This window comes from Festucalex cinctus, chromosome 3 (assembly GCF_051991245.1).
Source record: "Festucalex cinctus isolate MCC-2025b chromosome 3, RoL_Fcin_1.0, whole genome shotgun sequence".
NCBI classification, from domain to species: Eukaryota; Metazoa; Chordata; class Actinopteri; order Syngnathiformes; family Syngnathidae; genus Festucalex; species Festucalex cinctus.
This window is the reverse complement of record NC_135413.1, coordinates 31,076,699-31,097,814: the sequence shown is the minus strand read 5'-3', so window position 1 is coordinate 31,097,814 and position 21,116 is coordinate 31,076,699. Positions and strand designations below refer to the sequence as shown.

The window sequence follows — 21,116 nt, the reverse complement described above, 5'->3', positions numbered from 1 at the left end:
CGCAGCCACGATTTCTGCCTTCATCTGAAAATGTAACGAGGACGAATGGTTGTTTTTAAGTTGACCACCTGCATGTATTTAGGAAACAACACTCAGAAAGCCCCTTCGGCCGTCCCGCCCGGACCGCCGGTCTATGTGGACCTGGCCTACGTGCCCAACCACTGCAGTGCCAAAAACGTGGACCAGGAGTTCTTCAAGCGCGTGCGAGCGGCATACTACGTGGTGAGCGGGAACGACCCGAGTGGCGGGGAGCCGAGCCGCGGGGTCCTGGACGCCCTGCTGGAGGGCAAATCTCAGTGGGGCTCCAACCTGCAGGTACTCACGAAACCCCGTTCCAACTCAGTATTTGTACTTTATTGAGAAATTTTGAGTGTTGTTATTATTAAATCATTCACTGCCATTGACGACTATAGACGTCAAAGATCCATTTTTACTGGGCTGCCAGTGAATGAAGTCAACGAACTGCCTGCTGATTGCTTATTATTCCTGACATGCCGTACTGATGTTTTGTCACCGTGAAGGTGACCCTGATCCCGACCCACGACACGGAGGTGACCCGCGAGTGGTACCAGCGCACTCACGAGAGGCAGCAGGACCTCAACATCATGGTCCTGGCCTCCAGCAGCACCGTGGTCATGCAGGACGAGTCCTTCCCCGCCTGCAAGATCGAGTTCTAACTTTCCCTGCACGTTCCTCTGCATCAACTATTTGCCTCGTAGCAAAACGCAACTCGGGACAGTCATTACGTTTGTGCACTGCAGTTAAAAAGGTGGAAACTGGTAAAAAATAAAAAATAGGATAAATCGGTAAAATGCAGTCAACCCTTATGAAATATAAATTCCGAACCCAGATTTCATTTTTCTGTGTACGTAGGCCGCAATAATTTTGCAGGTGTCCCTAATGAAGTGTCTTGTGAGGGACGTTTCAGCCCGTTTCGCTGCTGCTTTATAATCATTTATTTCATTAATTTTTATTTTATTTTTTTATTGTCCTTCGGTACTTGTTATCCCTATGCTGCTTAAATAATTTATTTCTATTTTATTTGTATTTTAATAGTATAGCATATTCGTTTACAAATATTTTTTTCGATTATTTTTAGATTTTTAAAAAAAATAATTTCAGTCGTAATTATCTCACTGCTACTTGATAAAAGTTTCCTCTTATTTATGAGATTTTTTTTTCATTCCTAATCCGCGGATTATTGCTAACAGTTGTGTGACGATGTTTCCGCCGACTACGAATAACATCGATGAATGTTTCTGGTTATGACGTCAATATAAAGATGACGACACTAATGTAGCAAACGGAAGCTTGTTTTCAAGCAAAAAAGCAAAATGGACGACACCAAACAGGAGCTTCGAAAAGTGTGACGACTCGCGTCAGACTCAAAAGAACAGGAACGTTTTTTGCACCAAACCAGAATTGCACTTCTTTTTTTTTTTTTTTTACCCCCAGATGGAAGTGGGAGGGGCTTAGTTGTTTGTATTGAAGCACAGAGATGACCTCAACGACCGAAAACATACATTGTAATATGTAAATAGTAATCCTAATAATATTTATAAATGAGCATGAATGAATGTTGGGGGGGCGACACTTGCTGGAATGTGTTAGGATTTTATTTTATTTTATTTTTTTTTAAATACTGCATGCTTGAGGCGGGTAGCTGAGAATGTCGTCCAACTTTTTCCCTGCGCTAAAATTGCAAATAATTCTGCTTGCAGTCTTCTAAACAAAAATTTTGTTTGTTGTTTTGGGCTCATTTAACGCCATTTTTTTTTTTTTTTTTTTTTTTTTTGTGCCCACCAACACATAACGATGCATTCCAGAAAAACGGCTAATTGTTTGCCTACTAGCGCAGTTGCCCAAGTCATTTTTGAATGTTTTTGGCATAGAAAAAAAATGTGAATTTTTAACTAGCACATGGGTACTTTATATTGATTTGTTAACATGACATTCAAAATAATTTGGGCAATTATGCTAATAGGCTAACAAGCTAAATTCAAAACGCAACGCAAGAAATGAACACGATAAAATGGAAATTTTTATATTCTGTCAATTTGAATAATGTTATGTTTACATTTTCTTTTCGGTAAATTACATTGTAACAATATAGATTTTTTTTTTTGGGTCACAAGCATACAAATTTTTCTCGCAACATCCCAACCTTGTTTTAGTAAAATTTCCACTTAATATCCATTTTGTTCTGGTAATATAATTATTTTGTGACTTTTTAAACTTGTGATATTCCAAACGATATTCTTGTAAAATTCTAACTTTTCTGTCAAATGTTGCAAATATTGTTAAGACCTTATTCTAACTACCTTGTGACTTTTTTTTTCTCATAAAATTGCATCATATGTAACAATATAACATTTTCTCAATACTAAGTTGTTTTTCTCCGATCCTTGCATAAAAATTGTATTGTTGCAGCATGCAATTTTTATTTAATTTTTTGCAAAATAATTTCTCGCAATAAGTTAGTCTGCTGTTTTTGTTTTTCCCTTCGAAACATTTTGTCGTCCTTGCAACAATACAACTCTTCTCGTGTAACATTATATTCTCGCAAACAATATTTGTAACAATATTCCGATGACTTTTTTTTTGGCATAAATGTGACCATTTTACTTCTTTCACTTCTTTCTCCCAATATTCTCAAAACATTCTGACTTTTATGCCGTAATGTTTAGTGAGCCATATTCATTAAATCAAACAATACGACTTAATATTTTCTCGTGATGCGTCTTCTCATAAAAAAATGACAACTTTATCCTCTTAGCAATACTTTCTTGTCATTACATCGTTTTTCATCATGTTACAACTAAACTCAATTACATTTTTTTCCCTCTCCAATTTTGGCAGCCTTTCATCGTACTTTATTTCACATTAAATAACTCAACTCAATAATATTGAGACATCAATTTAGCAATGTTTGAAATGTTGATAACTGGCTTTTAAAAGGCTTTGAATGAATGCAAAAGTGTTTTTTTTTAAGACGTCAACAATTTCACATGCGTTCACGTTCACCATCAGTAAGAAATTTCCAATTTCCCGGTTTTCTGGAATGCAGCATCAGCATCACGTGCTCGCGGCGCGTTTGAGCGAGCTGGGGAAAAATCGGTTTTATAAAGTATTACACTTACACAACAGATGAAAACGACTTTCTTGACAATTGGTCAAAGCTGCGAACGACGCGTCCGCCGGATGTTTTTTTTCCCTCGGCGACGGTAGAACGCTGTGAGATGTCAAAAGTATTTTTGTGAATGTAAACGCACAAGACAAAACAAAAACTCAAAAGTGGATTATCACGGGAACTCAAGACACACAAACTCCTCCAATAAACGCCAGAACAGAACCAGTGGCGACCGGCCTCGGCTGCCACCTTCTTCCTGAATACGACTTGAAAAAAAGAAAGGAAAAAAGAAAAAAAAAGCTCCAAACGGTCAAACACAACACGAATGTACCGCACGCACACACAAACAAACACCAACACACACAGACACGCTTCTTTGTACATAAACGGTAACATTTGGCGACGACAGTGATTCCAACCCACCAAGAGATGATCATCTAATCCTCTTGCATGTGACTTCTTCGGTTCTAATCCTGAATGTAATTGTTTAACCGGAAGTAGCCGCTAACGCTAACGACGACTTCAGCTGTTGCTTCTTGTTTGTTTCTGTCGTTATCAAGAATGCTGTACAGCGCTAACTTACGTTTGACGTGCCCTCTCTCCGGAAACGTATAGCAACTTTCTTCTTCGTCTTCTTCTTCGTCTTCTTCTTCTTCTCTGGCGCAAACGTGTCAACTCTTTCAACTATCGCTGTCTCTCTCTGGTCAAGTAGAAGTGCTGCACACGCATTCATCGTAAAAGGGAAACAGCCCGGTCATCATCAAATAATAAAGTACACTCAATGACAACATGTGTGTCTGTTTTGTTTTGTTTTGTTTTTTTCCTTGCGTGTTGTTTACTATGTAAATAATGCCACCTTTTATTTATTTATTTATTTATTTTTTATTAAGTCTAGGTAGAACCAAAATCACCAACAATACAATAGGGGACGATAAAGGCTAAGATTTTTCTACTTGCTGTCGACTGATGATGACATCACCGGTGGTCCAAGGAAGTAGGTAACGACCAATCATGGCTCAGTTTTCTGACCAAACCCAGAAAACAGGTGAGTCATGATTGGCCGTTACCTACTTCCTCAGCACAGGTGATGTCATCATCAGTTGACAGCAAGTGCAAAACCTTTTAAAGGTATTAATTGTACATGAAAAATAATCAAATGATCAATGATCATTCTAGACAAAATATTAACTTTTTCAATGAGTCAAGTATCCCTTTAAAAAGTAATTTTTCCTCTTGCTGTCGACTGATGATGACATCACCTGTGCTGAGGAAGTAGGTAAAAGCCAATCATGGCTCACCTGTTTTCTGGGTTCGGTCAGCAACCTGAGCCATGATTGGTCGTTAACCTCAGCACAGGTGATGTCATCATCAGTCAACAGGAAGTAGAAAAACTACTTTTTAAAGGTATTAATTGTACATGAAAAATAATGACGTTACCACATCAATTATAGACAAAATATTCACTTTTTACTGCTGAAAATGGCTCAATGAGTCAAGTATCTCTTTAAGGCACAATTTAAAAAATAAAATAATAAAATAAAATAAAATAAATGTTTTCTAAGCTTGTGTACAAATGATGAAATTTATTTCAAAATCTAAATTTTTTAAACGTTAATACAGTATAGCACAACAAAATGTTGACAGAAACAAGAAAATATAAAATAAAAATAATTTCCCCAAACTATTTGTAAAAGAACCATTTCAGAGGGCGCATTGAAATATTGCATTTAAATATCTCAAAGGACATCAAAACTAAAAACTAAACTGATTGCGTTTGCGTATGTGTGTGCAAATAAAATCGAGATCAAGACTTTTTTTTTTTTTTGGCTTCCGGTGAGTCGGCGGCACTCTCAGAGAGTCAATTACATCTGAGGGCGTCACCATGGCAACGCACAGCGGCAATACGACCAGGCATGACTCATCACTTTTCTTAAAAGATTTTGCGGAAGGCTGAGAGGTGGACGAGAACAAGGTGAAAAGATGAAAAGGATTTTATTTATTTTTTTTAAGGCAGAAGACGAGGAAGTGAGGAAGATGAAGATTTGTTAAAAAAAAAAAAAAAAGAGGTGAGGAGGTATGAAGACAACGAAGGAAGGAGAGAAAACGAGATGTGAGAGGACGAGGAAGTGTTGATTTACGTCACAGTTTGTCATCTGTTGCTAGGCAGAACTCACCACGATCGCCTCAAGTCCGATGTTTTTTTTTTTTTTGGTAACTCACTCGAACAAAAGACGACAAATGACGGAACTTGGAAGTACGTTTTTTTTTTTATTTCCTCGTTTTGGTTCAAATAACACTTTTGGCTGACTTTTTCTTTGGATGCAATTAAATAAAAACAGGAAACGATGACAAAACGAGTTACAGGTGATCCGCCGCCAGACAAAATCGTTGTGTGAAAAGCGCTTCTGTCAAAGGTTGCTCTCATTTGATGCAAAGATTATGGAAAATGTGGAATTTTTTTGTGACATCATCAGTGCGTACAAACTATTCATCGAGTGCTGATCAAAAGATTTACCACAAGATTGCTAACAAAAAAAATAAAGTCTAATCACATTTAATTCACGGAAAACCAAACATTGATCTCAACTAGACATTCTTCAGCAAATTATTCCCTGTAGCGATATTTCAAATAAACTTTGACCCTGCTTCATCCAATATGAACATTTGTGAGATTATGAACATTTTAAAATGTTGCCACTAATTCATAAAATATCAAACAGCGGTCTGGAGGCTAAAGGCACACCTGGTGTTCAAATACTACAGCTTTGTTCTCAGTCAAAAGTGTTTCGTCCAGGCAAGTCAACAGAAACGAGTAGGGAGGGACCATAAAGTGCGTTACACAAGAAGGCGTGTGTGTGTGTGTGTGTGTGTGTGTGTGTGTGTGTGTGTGTGCGTCTACTCGTTGAAGTTGAAGTTGAGGGCAGAGTTCTCCGTGATGGGGGACGAAGGGCCAGCGCTGGACACAGCACTGGAGGGGACGCTACCATCTTTTGGATCAGAAACACAAAAGAGTGAAAGCGTTATTACCATATTATTACTATGTTATTACAATATCACACTTACTACGTTATTAACATGCTATAGCATTACCTTAATACTCACTTTTACTCTGTTGTATTATCACAATTATTAGTACATGCAATTGCACATGGTAATGTGTGATAGCCCACTATTACTGCATTAATACAAATCATCTGTTATTACAATGTTATGACTGCATTATTAAAATACTTTAAATACCTACCCTATTACCAAAAACATGTCATTGTGTTAATAACATGTTAGTGTTATTAACATGTTCAAAACTTCAAACTTCAAACATGTTATTAACATGTCAGTAACATGTTATTAAAACATGTTGGCATGTTATTAACGTGTTGACATGTTATTAACATGTTATTAACATGTTCATGTTATTAACATGTTAATAACACGTTGACATGTTATTAACATGTTATTAACATGTTGACATGTTATTAACATGTTATTAACATGTTGACATGTTATTAACATGTTATTAACATGTTAACAGGTTACCATATGAATTGCTATTCCAATGTTGTTACATGTTATAGCGTGTTTCTACATGTAAATAATATGTATTACCTGTTTTTTCTTCCTAGTTCCATGGTATTACCGCCTGATAGTTTATTAGCATATTGGCTGTTATCACAATATTATTTGATCATTTATTCATCCACAAGGAAAAATTGCTGTCCCAGTAGCCTCTGCTGTGAAAACTGGCTAATTACCATGTCGTGCCTCTATTACTGTGTTATTACTGTGTTATAACCATGCTATTACTATATTACTTAATTTAAGGCAAAATTTGACATTCGACAACAAAAACAACAGAGATGAGAGTTAACTACACTTAGAGAATGGAAAAAGAACGTGATGAATCCCTGATGCTTCCGACTATGTACTTGTTTTTTCCCCCCAAACGGAACAAAGGGAGCCACACATCCGCACAGCAACAAAGAACAAGTGGCCGTCAGAGCATCATGTGATGCTAAGTAGCGTCAGGAGCGACCCGTTGTCCACACCGCGGTACCACCAGGGCCCAAAGATGAACAACCAAATCAGACAAATTTAGTTTAGCGCAAATGCAAAATGAGTTCAGCTAGCGTGATTGAGGTATTGCATGTTTGGGGGGCTAATACAAAAATATTGGCTGATTAATAGAACAACTTGCAGCACAACAGGATGTTGGAAAAAAAGAAAAGAAAAAGCTAAACGTTACATAAAGCTGAAATAATGAGGACGTTTTCCATCTCAGAGTCAAAAGGATCCTATTAAGCATTTCTGGTGTTCCACCGCAAACTATTTTGACTGTTTTTTTTCCCCTTCTATAGATATGTCAATTATGGCCGCCGTTTGATCTTCCTCCCAAGCAATTCCCATCAGGTAACATGTTTTTGACTGACACTTCACACCTTCAAACGTATGTGAGATGTTGAGATGAAAAGGTCAAAACGCAAGTGGAGGAAAATCCAATTAAAGCGCAGGAAAAAAAAAAAAAAAAAAAGAATCGCGAAGGGAAATCTTGCGAAAGCTGCTGAGGTCGTCGAGGGCAGCAGTCGTCCTTGTACGGTTTTTATATGCGACCTGATAAGACTTTTCCGTCTTTTATCGTCTTGGAGAGGGATCAGCTGACCTCTCCCGGGTGGGGAGCTCATCAATCATTTTATTAAATAGACAAAAATAGATACTCTTGAAGGGTTTTTATTTTTTTCCTCCCCTGCCACTGTCAGTTGATCCTGAAGGTCACAATAATGACCTTCAGCAGAACCTTCACGAAGGTCCCGATGAGCATCTAAAAGATGACATCATCAGGCGTGCGTGATGAAAACGTGTTCAATTAGCACAAGAGGAAAAAATGACATCTCACCAAATTCGGATCAATTGATTCATTCGTGATAAACTGATTTTGCTGATAGATTATTAGTGGTCAAGGAGGTTAATAACCGATATTTGAAGCTGGTAATTCAGAGTACAGCGGGCCACCGCATTTTTTTTTCTAATTAATTCATTTTTTAATTGATTATTTTCCCACCAGTATATGGATTATTAATCAGCATTGTTCTGAAACAATTTTTTGGCTTTCATTTTGTTTTTTTCCAATGTTTTTTTTTTTTTCATGTGAGTCAATTATATGTAGATTTTTAATATTCATAGGTCGGCCCAGTCTCAATCAGGCGGTATAATATTGGTGTGTTTGAAAAAAAAAAAGAAGAAAAAAACTCACGCCAAAGAGGCCGGCCGGGCGGTCGCAGCGACGCCTCGGAGTCCGACGAGGAGAGCGGCTGCTGGATGCCGTAGAGCGACGTCTGGCTCTGAGAGTCGAACAGTCCGGACAGCGCTGAGGCAGACAAAAGCAGTCAGCATGAAACCACCTGACGGGGGTTACTTGAGTTCAATTTGGGACTAATAGCAGGACAGGAAGAGAAAAGATTGATGGAGGGTGACATAATGATTACTTGAGTGTTTGACTGACAATAACGGACCTTTAACTCATTTGCTCCCAAAAACGTATAAATACGTTCTAGTTTAAAAGTTTTAAGTGTCCCAAAGACGTATTCATACGTTTTTTTTGTTTTTTTTTAATGCTAGAGCATACAGAAGGCTTTGATGCAGCCCCTCAACTCCAAATAACGGTTGAAGAAATGGCAGTTATTACAAAAACGGCCAGAAGGTGGCAGCAGAGTATAAGAGATCAACCAGAGTATAAGAGATCAACCAGGGTCATGTTGGGGAAAAAAAAAGCTCAATTACTCACAATTCTAAATTGTATTGTAACGCCAAATGCAGCAAAACGGAAACAGGTAGAAATGTTTTGTTGTTTTTTTCCTGATGAAAGAAGAGACTTTAATCTTTCTTTTGGTAAATAGAACACAATATTCTGTGGTCCTTGCAAAATGAGTCAAAATTCAGTAAAACAGCCGGGAGTGCTTCTGTGAAAATGGCTGCCAGTGAGTTAAGAAATGAGCTTCCTGGCCAGCCAATCGTGATTTCCGCGCACGGTTCTGGCGTTGTGTCGGTTACCCTTCATGGTTTTGGCGTGGGCCTCGCTGCTGCTCTCGCACACGGCGTTGAGGAACTCGTCCACCTGCTTCAGCGACAGCAAGTTGTGCAACGTCTCCAGCGGGTAGATAGAGGGCACCATCGAGCAGCCCTCGAAACCTAAAAGGTTGATAAAAAAATAATAATAATACAAAAAAAAAATAAGAGTAGAGCAGCTTCTAAATACAAGCGGACCTCTAAAATCGAAAATCGATTGAAATATGCCTGCACATTATCGACCATTCAAGGACGACGTGAAACTAGTAAACAACAAACCAAATTCAAATTCAAATCAACTCTCACAAATTTTTTACACATTTAAGTTCTATGTTTGTCCTGCATGTCATTCCAGATCCACAAAAAATATATATATATTAAGCCTTCTCACATCATAGTATCGGTCACGATTACAACCCGGTGCAAGTGCAACTAATTCATGTCTGCCATCTAGTGGTGAATGGAGATATTACAACTTAAAACTATACAGTTGAACACCACTATTTTCCGGGGCATACTTGCAAATAGTGAAAACACGTGTATAATTCTTTTTTTTTTGGACTACAAACATGGCTGCCATCACCACCAGTTCCCTTCCTGAAACTATTTTTGGCTTACGTTTGACATGATGACACAAAATTGCAAATAAAGAGATGATTCTTCAAGAGCGATGCCCCGACACTCACCACATCGCCGTCATCTTGTCCTGATGTTAACAAAACCCCCCCCAAAAAACAAAAAACAAAAACAAAAGAAGCTTCCAGAAGTCCTTGATGGAAAGCGGCTTGATTTTGCGAAGGAGTTTCACAATTTTCAAGAGTGTGGCTCGTGTGCAGCAGAAAAGGAAAATCAACAAATTTTTCTTTAAGAAAAAAAAAAAGAAAGAAAGAAAAAGATTTATGTGCTGACATGAATTTTTTTTTTTTTTTTTTTTTTAATTAAGAGGTGACGTTAGCCGGGAAAAGTGAATCAATCCTGAGAGTGAGAAAAGTCTCAAATAACACCACTTAGTCTCACACCCACACCAAAAAAAAACTAACAAAAAAAACATGCAAGACCAGCCCAAAAAAAAAAAAAAAAAAAGTGTGGGAAAAGAACACAAGCAATAAAAGCAGACATACCGTTAGTCGGATGTCTGGCAAACGACACAGAAAATCTCTTTACCGGCGGCATAGACAACAGCTCTGAGGAGATAAGAGAGGTAACGTGGAGTTACGGCCTGGCTCCGCCCCTTTTTGGACAAAAGAGGGGCGACACAAGAGGACGTCACCTCACCACGGTGATCTGTCACAAACCAGGAGGACGTTGGACACATCGGAAGAAGAACGCCAGGAGCAACAAGAGGACAGTCAATCGCCACTTCATACAATGAGACAGTAGAGGGCGCTCTCAAGTGCGCCAGAGGTAGCTTAAAAGCCCAAACCACCCTCAAGTCACAGCGTGAAAGAGTGAGCATCAAATGCCATTTTTCATCATAGGTTTCTTTTTTTTTTTTTTGGTTTGAGATTTTTTTTTTTTAAAGTTTTAATTACTTTTTGTAACAGGTTTGTTACTTTGATTATTTTAGTTACGTTTTCATTAATTTTAGGATTAGTTTGAGCTTTTTTTTTCAATATATGAAGTATTTGGTGAGTGCAAGATAAAAAAAAAAAAAGGTTACTAAATTGTGTAATAAAATAAACTGCTATTCTCAAGCAACTCTTTCTTCTGTACAAATGTACAGCAATACCAAAATAAATACAAAATAAATACATACAAAAATCCTAAAAGCTTTTTTTTTTTTTTTTTTTTTTTTTTGCAAAAATTATTATTTCTGTCTAAATCATCTCACTATGCAAATGTTTAATTTTTTTCTGTTTCCTCAGGTCAAATCAGAAAAAAAAAATGACTTAGGTGATTATTTTAAGAATTGGCGAAGAGGAAATCAAAAGATATTTTTACTATAACACTGGGAAAAACAATGTTTGTTGCGTTAGGTCTAACAGCTGTTTTTAACAGATTTTTGGTTGCGGATTTCAGTTTTTCTCAGATTTGGTGGCTGTCAGAAGGATGCTCTTTATGACGTTAAATAGTACAACAGTTTTTTTGTTTTTTGTTTTGTTTGTTTGTTTTTTGAATTACAAAGTAGACATTTTGCCAAGAGCAAGCGTTTTTTTGTTTTTGTTTTTTTACATAACCTGTAAATAAAAATGATTTCTGTTACTTTTTTTTTTTTTTTTAAGTTAATGCAATTTAATGCTTGGGAAGAAAACAGTTTCAAAGTTCATTAGGAGAGTTGCAAAAATTTGTCTTGAATAATGTTATTGCTGATTTATGCTTTCTAAAAGCGAAAAGAAATCAACCAAACTAAAATTGGAAATCAAAATTTTGTGTAAAAAAAAATAAAAATAAAAAACCCAAACAAAACAAAACAATTGTTATTTAATTTTTATTTTAAGGCCATAAGGACAAAACCTTACGTTTGATGACGGCGACATTTGACAGACTATTTCCATTTAAGTGTATCAGCACATTTTTACATTACTGTTAAGTTTTGTTCATATAAACTTGGTGATTTTACCCAAAAGAAGATGCGCTTGTTACCTCACAACATGCCAGTAATAACCGCAAACAGGACTGAGTGATGCTCGGAAAGGTAGAAATAATTTGAAATGTGCTCCGTCCAGCTATTTTTTATTTAGTTTTTTCTTCTTCACACGCCATTTGTACTTCTGATCCAAAAAGTGACGTCATCCCAACGCTCACCTGCCAGCCCTGTCAAGACGCGACAGAGCGGTGTAGCAAGAGTGCTCCCTAGTGGACAGAGTGAAAAGTACACCACCCGAAATGCAGCGCATGCGTTTGCTGCAGAAAAAAAATAAAAAATAAATCTGAGAAAACATCAGGGAGGAAGTTGAGAAATGACAACATCTCTCCACAACTTGGCCCGCCAAAGACAACCAACAGTGAGATGTGGAAATTGGAAGTGCACAAGAGAAGAATGTGATTGAATAGGCCCATCGTCCTGAAGTAACAATTACGTACGTTAACTCCCAGAATGGGGGAAAAACAACAACAACAACAACAACAACAACAAAACCACCACCACAATTGAGGCCTTAGTGAGGATTATTTTTGCATTTCGGTCACACAACACAAAAGTCGAGAAAGCCAAGAAGGGCTCATGCAAATCGCGTCTGGCGTCGGGTCAGCACCATCATCACCATGACGACCGCCAAACAAATTCCTCAACAGATTGCAACGCTCAGGATTTGCATTTGGGGAAAGGACTTTGATTGCAGGACTGTGTAAATAAAAAAATAAAAAAATGGAAACAGTTTTGCGGAGAGGAATCAATAAATGAAATAAATTTGTAAAAAAAAAAATGAGTGGACTTTTGGACTGAGCGGCGCCAACGTACCGAACATGCCAATCTGGCAGGGCAGGCTGCCGGGGGACAGGGGGGGTTTGCGGTGGTGATGGTGGTGCGTGCGGACGTAGTCCCGCAGGTTGGGGGCGCTACACGACACCCCCAGCATGGAGGCGCTGAAGAGGCCTGTGTGACATATAAGCCGGGTGGGGGGAGGGGGGTTGTTGGAAGGGGTGTTAGGGTGAGCATTAGTTCATCATACACACACGCACGCACGCACGCACACACACACAAATGCTGCTGTTATTCATAACAGACTGCTGCTATGAATAACTGCATTAAGAAAGCATGAAAGTGTGTAAACAAATAAGCTGCTTGTTTGTTCCTGGACATGCAAACCTGCAGGCTGGCGTGTACGCGCTGACGCGCACGCACATGTGAGCCTAAGGCAGTGCTTCTCAATTATTTTCGGTCATACCATTCATTCTAACGTAATATAGGACTTTGGCTGCAGCATCTTGTGTCTTGCTCGTGCACGACATTCACTGATATGTGACATGTTCACTGCACCTTAGTTATCGGTATGGTATCGGCATCGGCCGATACTGCAAAGCTGGGTATCGGAATCAGTATCGGGGCCCAAAAAACGGTATCGGAACAACACTATTAAATATGACTCAAATTCAATTGCTGGTAACACAAATTGATATGACAAGGACTAACGTCCTTATAAACCTTTAACTGCGCCGCGCAATGCATTCTGGGAACAATTTATATGCAAAACAGGTTGTCCAGAAGGTATACCGGCAAAGCGTTGCCGCGTTCCATTTGCATTTTTGTTATTTTTCGGAACATTATGATTGCAGTTGAGCTCCGTAATTTAGGGCCGGTCCACGAAAATCTGCGCTTAAATGACGGCAATTGTTTTTAAGTTATATACCGTTATGTTCCCGATACGGCCCACTTGATAATATATTTTCCTCCATGTGGTCCCTGAGCTTGCATGAGTTTGACACCCCTGGCCTACATACTTTGGAACTTTTGCCACGAAAACCAAACATGAGAGTGGCGAGAAAGAGGAAAGGTGGGAAAAAGGGGCAGACAGGTGACAGCTGAAGAGGAAGTTGTTGTTAAATGATGTTTTGCACCCTGTTAAAGCACACACGCACATGTGCAAAAGGCAACACACGCACGCACACACACGACAGGAAGGAGGCGCCCACCTAGGCCGCTGGCTGGTTTGATCTCGGGCGACTGGCGCGAGCCCGAAGGGAAGAGTCGGTGCGACGTGCCGCTTTTGGACGCCTGGGCGGGCGAGGTCTCAGAGAGGACCTGAGCGGCGTTAATACCCACACATGACTCCACGGACCCTCTTGACAGACATGTACTACAAAGTGCCATGCGGGTAACATGGAAGGGAGGGGGGGAAAAAAACAAAACAAAAACAAAAACAAAAAAAAAGGAGAAATGAGGGTACCTCCATGGAGCCCGTCTTGCGGTTGCGAATCATGGGGGATCGTCTCTGGATGCTGATGGGCTCGGAAACAGGAAGAGCCTCGTCCGTTTGGTCCTGAGAGAGATCCTCCAGGCTGCCCTGGTTGGGCTTTTTGTCCTGATTCTGTTTTGGCAGAAAACAAAATGCATCAAAGTAGGGCTTAAAGAAAAAAAAAAAAAGAAAAAAGAAAAAAAGAATAGAAAAAAAGATTATTAATGCTAATTTTTGAGTTGTTTACATTTATACATTTGCACATTTTTAAATTTTAAAACATCGAATTTAATACATTTTGTTTAATCTAAAAGGAACATGCATAATTATAGTGTCATAATAATATATAAATACATTTGTTTAATATTATAAATATATATTATTATACATTCTGTTTGGTCCAAAAGGAACTTACATAATTATAGTGTTTCTAGGAATTTTATTTGTCTTAATATTTTTTTATTTGTTTTTAACATTTAAACATTTTCTTGTTTTGTACCAAAAGAAAAAAGGAATAATCTAACATAAATAATTAAATAAATTAATAAATTTGTTTAATATTATAAATATACATTATTATACATTCTGTTTGGTCCAAAAGGAATTTACATAATTATAGTGTTTCTATTATTATTATTTTTTTAAACTAGTCTTAATAATTTTAAATGCTTGAACATTTTCTTGATTTCAATTATTGCCCAAATAAACATGATTATTACTTAATTTCATTCTATTTATGTATTTATTTTTAAAAATGGGACAGAACATATTAATGAACATTTACAAATATAAATATTTATGGGATTAAAGCCGTTTGACTAATTTGCATCCCTTGTCCCATTGGCAGGAAGCTGCCCAAAGTGAGGAGAGGATCGAGTAAAAGCAATTAAAAAAATAAAAGAAAAAGTAAAAGAATACTACATAAAAGATACATAAAATCTATTGCCATCACCATAAAGTACTTAATTGTATTACATTTCTATAACAAAAACAGAGCTAATCACACACCACTAAGAATTACATTACAGGCAGCTGGAAAACTTGAATTAAAATTAATTATTTAAATTAATTTAATCAATTAATTTTAATTAATTTAATTTCTTTTTCCCATATTCCGCTCTAGCGTCAAAGCAATTAATTTTATGTGAAACTTTGCTCCATCTAAAAAAAAAAAAAAATGGCCGTAACTAGAGCTGCAGCTATAGAATAATTGTAGAATTCAGTATTGGAGTTATTATCCCATTGGTTAACCAAGTCAAAATGTATTTTGCGTTATTAAACAAAAAATAATAATTGTGAGATGAACGCACTTCTGAAGAGGCCGGCCGGAAGCCGAAGCCTAGTGGAACGTTTTCCTCGTCCTCGCAGCCTTTGACCCCCGGGCTGAAGTGCAGCTCCACGTGGAAACGCTCCTCTGAAGAAGGGTCCTGGCAGACACGCAGACGATCGGAGAGTAACCGGACCTCGTCAGCATTGTAGCAAGTGATATGAAAAAATAATCATAATATTGCCAATCACCTTGTTGTTGTCTTCATACAACATGATGACGATCTGGGTCATGTAGTTGAGCTCAGTCACAGCACTCAGGTAGTCCATGGCCTGCTTCCATTGCTGGTCTTTTTCATCCTGGGAATGATAGAAAAGCACTCATTCCCCCCCCCAAAAAAAGAAAAGAAAAAAAAAAAGTTTTTTTTTTGTTTTGTTTTTTTCTGCCTGATGTAAAATACAAACGCTTCCCCAAGGACTTGTTGCTGCCCAACAAGGTGCCTGATTTAAAAAACAAACAAATGCAGAAATGACTCATTTTGACTGCGTTCGGCCACTTTACGATAGTTTTTGTCTGATATCATCATCACAAACGCAGACAGGCTTCTATGTATTTAAAAAAAAAAAAAATACCATGAATTCAGTGCCATTTCCCCAAGGACCTGTTGCTGCCCAAAAAGGTGCCTGATATAAAATATATAGGTCTTTCTTTAAAATTATTAGTGATTTTTTTTTTTTTTTTTTGTGATTTTATGTATCAAATGTGGTATCAGTAACTAAGAAGTGAGTATTCATAATGCAATCTGTCTGGAAAAAATTTGTATCAAACATCCCTTATTTTTGTCTAAGTGACAAAAAAAAGACAGATTTAAAAAAAAAAAAACTTTTTAAAATGCTTCTTTAATTAAAAAAAATGAAATACTTTCCTTAATATCTAATATTGCATGAATCATAAGGACTAAATAAAAAAAAAAAAAAGGCATCTGATAAGAAAAAAAAATGTAATACTTTCCTTAATATTTAATATCGCATGAATCATAAGGACTAAATTCATCTTCTCGAATGGCGATCTGATGATCTAAATTACCATTATTTGACCTTTGGTAGATACAGTATTATTTAGGCAAATTATAAAGTATAAATTAAGAATTATTATAGAGCCAAATTCCATCTCTACATCTGCATTGTCGTATTGTAAGTTTTTTTTTTTTTTTTCCCAATTGCATTAAAAAGAGCATGGGAAAGCGTGCCTTACATCCAAGAGTCTTCCGTAGCGGAAGACGCTGAGCAGGGAGTGGACGTGGCTCTCGCTGGTGAAGTAGAGGCGCGTGCGGACGTGGCGACCGGGAGACATCACCCCCCGCGAGTACCTGACCAACACCAACAATCACGTGACACGTGACGCTATTCCTTCCTCAAACTGCGACTGAGCCGATCGCCAGCGTAAATCCTCACAGAGGGTGCAGCTTGTTGACGGCCTCGTCCTCGTGCGTCCTCTGCAGGTCCAGCTGGATCTTCTTCATCAGCGGGACGCAGTACGCCTGAGCGATGTCCAGCTTCTCGGCTTTGCTGATGCCATATTCCTAAAAGGTGGGAGGAAGGGGAAAATGGATTTAGAAATGCGAGCATGGAAAATTGAATTCCATTTCAACGTGTTTTCAATTGATTTGTCGACCTGCGGTATGACGATGTCGGCCAGCGCCCGCGAGAGCCGGAAGAGCTCCAGGGTGTCGTCCAGGTCCAGCGAGGAGTTGTGCTGCGTGTCGTACTTGATGCAGTCGTAGATGTCCGGGATCTTGCTGATGTCGTAGCGTCCGCTCTTCATGCGGAAATCGCGCTCCAGTTTGGACCAGCGCTGCAGCATCAGCTCCAACGTCTCGCTGTGGTACAGTTGCAGATCTTGGGAGGAGAGAAAAATAAAAAATAAAATCTAGTCACATGATTAATCAACGAGTATTTTGTGTATTTTTATATCATCTTCTATTTGTGGTAGAGCTGTCAAATGGTTACATTTTTTAACTAGATTAATCACATTCGCGAATTTTGATTAATCACTTAATTGAAAAGGATTTTTAAACAATTTTTAATGATTATTTTTTTAAAATCAGTTAATCACATTCAAGAATTTTGATTAATCACGATTAGTCACTAATTAAAAAGATTTTTTTTTAATTATTTTTAATGATTATTTTTATTTAATCAGTTCATCGCATTTTAGAATTTTGATTATTCACAATCATTTAATTAAAAAAAGGCTTTTCATCAATATTTTTTCTCCGCCAAATTGACATTTAATGTTATGAGGACGTCTTCAACATTTTTTGATCCACTGTACACTCATCCTCCTCCTTTTCTAATCAGTTCATGACTTGCATAATTTAAAATGGGGAAAAAAATGACCCCAGTAGTTTTACATGAACAAATATTCCGAATGTCGTACATTTATTAAATGCTTTACTTTAATGCATGTAGACTTGGGACTTAGACTTGACTTTATTGATCCCTTTGGGATGGCTCCCTCTGGGAAATTTACATGTCCAGCAGCAATGAGAACAGATAATAAAATAAAAAATAATTCAATCAATCAATAAATAAGGTTATTACACCAGAGATGTAGTTATGTTTATTATTATGTTTAACTTTGATAACTTACTAAATAATTGTGCTGTATAAAATTGGGTCAATTGAGCACACGAGTCACAACCACTTTTCTTTTAAGCTAATGTTTGCTACGAGCACTGGATGGCAACATCAAACAACAGATAGTGAACAATTCTTCAAAAAAGATGCCAGTTAAAGTTTTCTGTAAAATTAAACATTACACAAGGAGAATCACAAATTATATGTATAATATGTACTCAACCAAAGTTCATAACCTTGCAGACAGTCTGCTAGCTTAATGCTAACACATAATTAGAAATGCCATAGGCAGGCTTAAAAAAAAAAAAAAAACTTTTTAAAAGTACAAGTAGTAATAATCATGTCTTTTCTGCGTTTGGGTCCTAATTCGGCACCTCACGTGACAGTTCCTACTGATTTCAAAGGAGAAACTACCTGCTGCTATAGCAGTGTTAGCTGACCTGATGACTTGGGATCCTCCAGTCGCTTTCTAATTTGCGAGGTGAGGCTTTGGATGAGAGCGTACACTTTGTCGCAGGTTTTGACCGGGTTCTGTATGACTTTCATGGAGTTCACCAACGATGGGCTGCCGGTCGGCGCGAGCTGTGATCCAAAAGAAAAAAAAAGGGGACAGATTAGCTTCACGTGCAACAACAACAACAACAACAACAAGCCAGCCAAATGAAAACCTCGGTGACCTTCTGATAGTCGTCTTGGGAGAACTCCTGGTCCTTCTGCATGATCTCGTGCAGCCTGGCTTTCACCTTCTGCTGGCAGTCGGTCAACGAGTCGCTGTCGCTGTCCAGCAGCCCGTTCATGTTGGCGCTCTTCACCATCTGCACCAGGATCGGCGTCAGCTCGCCTTCCAGGGCCAGGAGGCCCTGCGGGAGGGGGGAGGGAAAGCGGATTGAGTGGTCGCGCGGCGGTTCGTTGACGTGTGCCGTTCTTGACGCGATCGATCGGCGGCGACCTTGGCGAACGCCGCCGCCGTCATCTGCACCCGGCCTTCGTCCGAGGCGTAGATCTTCAGGTCGTGGCGGTAAGTGCTGTGCAGGCGGAGGAGGCCGCATCCCGGGAAGCCGGCGTAGTCGCCTGGGGGGGTGCGTGCATAGCGTGAAGCCTCGCGTTTAAACGTGGTGACATTTCAAACATGCTGAGAGGGAAATAACAAAAGTGATTGCACCCATAAATAAATTTTAAAAAAAAGGGGGCGCCTGAGGCAACATCACTTTCAGTTCAAATGTCTTGTGATCGATCTGTCGTTAGAATTTGACAATATTTGCCATCGTGGCTGAATTGTGTGATTTAACGCATCAACACAATGAAATGAAAGCGAATCAATTAAACTCTCAAATCAAAGAAGGCAGCCAACCGCTTGGATTATATCAATGACAGTGAGAGTCGGCCAATACAAGGTGCTAAATTGTTTGCGTTAATGCTGCTCGAGGTGATGAAAGCCTCCTAATGCTAAAGATCAAATCACACTGCTGAGTCATGCATTTTCTTTTAGCCTGATGATGATGTACTGTTGACGCTACGCCGGAATCGGCTCAATGCTCCAGACTCAAACAGACTTGCAACGTGGGTGCAGTGGGGACTCGGTGTAATATGCCATGCAGGGGAACGGGTGCAAGTAGAGCAAGCAATTGTTGGGCATAGTATGCTGCATGGACTTTAGTTTAAAGTGGAAGTCAAACTTACACATTTCTTGACAATAATACGTTGCATGTGACCTCACTCGTCTAAAAATGACATTCTGATTAATATTACATTTATGGAATATGAATTGTGCAGCAAAATCCAGCCGTTTTTATCCACGTTAAGGGGCGGCCATTTTGCCACGTGCCGTCGACTGAAGATGACATCACGGTTGCTCAGGCGCAAGCAAGCAACGACCCAATCACAGATCACCTGTTTTATGAAGCTGCGCTGCGATTGGTTGTTTCCCGAGAGAGCAACATCGATGTCATCTTCAGTCGACGGCAAGTGGCAAAATGGCCGCACACTGGATTTTGCTCCTTAACTAACGCAATATTAAACAGAATACCATATTCACACTATTAGGGCTATGTAGAACAAATTATTGTAAATAAATTTTTTGGGGGGTTGAATTCCCTTTAAGGTGTATTGTAGGGCTGCTACAATTAATGAAACTGTAATAATTAAAAAAAAATAAAAATAAAAAATGGGGGGGTCCAAGAATGGAGCCAATGCTAACAGTGAGAAAATTAAACAGACTAACGAGAACTCACAACCGTCAACTTTAGTTTCACACAATGGATACTTGATTCATTGAGCCATTTTCAGCCATTTTCTCCAGAATGAAATTGAGAAAGTCATGATTTTTCTTTTACAATTAATAACTTTCAAAACTAATTTTCCACTTGCTGTCCACTGAAGATGACGTCACGTGTGCCGCGGAAGTAGGCAACAACCAAACATGGCTCACTTGTCTTCTGGGTTTGGTCAGTAAGCTGAGCCATGATTGGTCGCTAACTTCTTCCTCAGGACACGTGATGTCATCTTTAGTCGACAGCAGGTGGAAAAATTAATATTTTAAAGGTATTAATTGTAGGGTTAGGATTAGAACAATAATTAGGTTGTCAAATTCATTCTGGACAAAATATTAACCTTTCGCTGCTGAGAATGGCTCAATGAGTCAAGTATCCCTCTAACTGACACCCACGTCACTCACCGGCCCAGGCAGCACTTTTTAAAGCCAAAAATTAAAAAGTCACAGATAAGAAACATACATAGTCTTGAACGTGAAGATGGTGACCCCAAGTGGACAATTAAAAACACCAAAACCTCACATGCAGATTTTGTTTGATAATCAAGCAAAAATCATTATTTATCCAATCAGTCAATGGCATAATAATTAGGGATGTTCGATACCACTTTTTTTCAGACCGATACCGATACTCAGACCCTCAAGTACTCGCCGATACCAACTGCCGATACCAGTAGTACATTTTGACAAATAAAAAAAAAAATCACTAAAAGATATTTTTAAACAAATATATTTCCTTTAATTTTGACAAAAAAACAGCACAGTCACTCTTCAATAGTCTTAACGCTCAAAATAAAACACAAAAATGCTCTTTTAGTTTAAGATTCACAATTTTGAAGTATTTCCAAACCGGTGAAGTTTTGGTGAAAAACTGCTGCAAGCTAGCGCCACTTACAGGCAAGGAGGACTCACTTAA

At 38.5% G+C, this 21,116-nt stretch overlaps 2 protein-coding genes across 13 annotated transcripts in view; one reads left to right on the top strand and one right to left on the bottom strand.

Moving 5' to 3' along the window:
• map1ab (microtubule-associated protein 1Ab) overlaps positions 1-1,631 on the top strand; it is a 37,506-nt gene extending 35,875 nt beyond the window's left edge. Inside the window, exons 6-7 of the mRNA XM_077517586.1 lie at positions 83-315; positions 522-1,631. Of these exons, the coding sequence (XP_077373712.1) occupies positions 83-315; positions 522-677 (389 nt within the window). The 3' untranslated portion in view covers positions 678-1,631. The remainder of the gene's footprint in view (positions 1-82; positions 316-521) is intronic.
• A 3,250-nt stretch (positions 1,632-4,881) lies between these two features.
• Positions 4,882-21,116, bottom strand: part of ppip5k1b (diphosphoinositol pentakisphosphate kinase 1b) — a 31,606-nt gene continuing 15,371 nt past the window's right edge. The window contains exons 15-29 of one of the 12 annotated variants that reach the window (XM_077517580.1): positions 18,881-19,002; positions 18,609-18,791; positions 18,372-18,513; positions 16,967-17,190; positions 16,747-16,874; positions 16,547-16,661; positions 15,544-15,651; positions 15,336-15,452; positions 14,017-14,157; positions 13,763-13,871; positions 12,591-12,725; positions 10,312-10,374; positions 9,176-9,313; positions 8,379-8,492; positions 4,882-6,117 (exon numbers count right to left, since the gene is read on the bottom strand). In XM_077517580.1, coding sequence (XP_077373706.1) covers positions 6,026-6,117; positions 8,379-8,492; positions 9,176-9,313; positions 10,312-10,374; positions 12,591-12,725; positions 13,763-13,871; positions 14,017-14,157; positions 15,336-15,452; positions 15,544-15,651; positions 16,547-16,661; positions 16,747-16,874; positions 16,967-17,190; positions 18,372-18,513; positions 18,609-18,791; positions 18,881-19,002 — 1,931 coding nt within the window. In that variant the 3' untranslated portion in view covers positions 4,882-6,025. The other 11 variants (XM_077517573.1, XM_077517574.1, XR_013282907.1 and 8 more) reach the window with 11 other exon arrangements.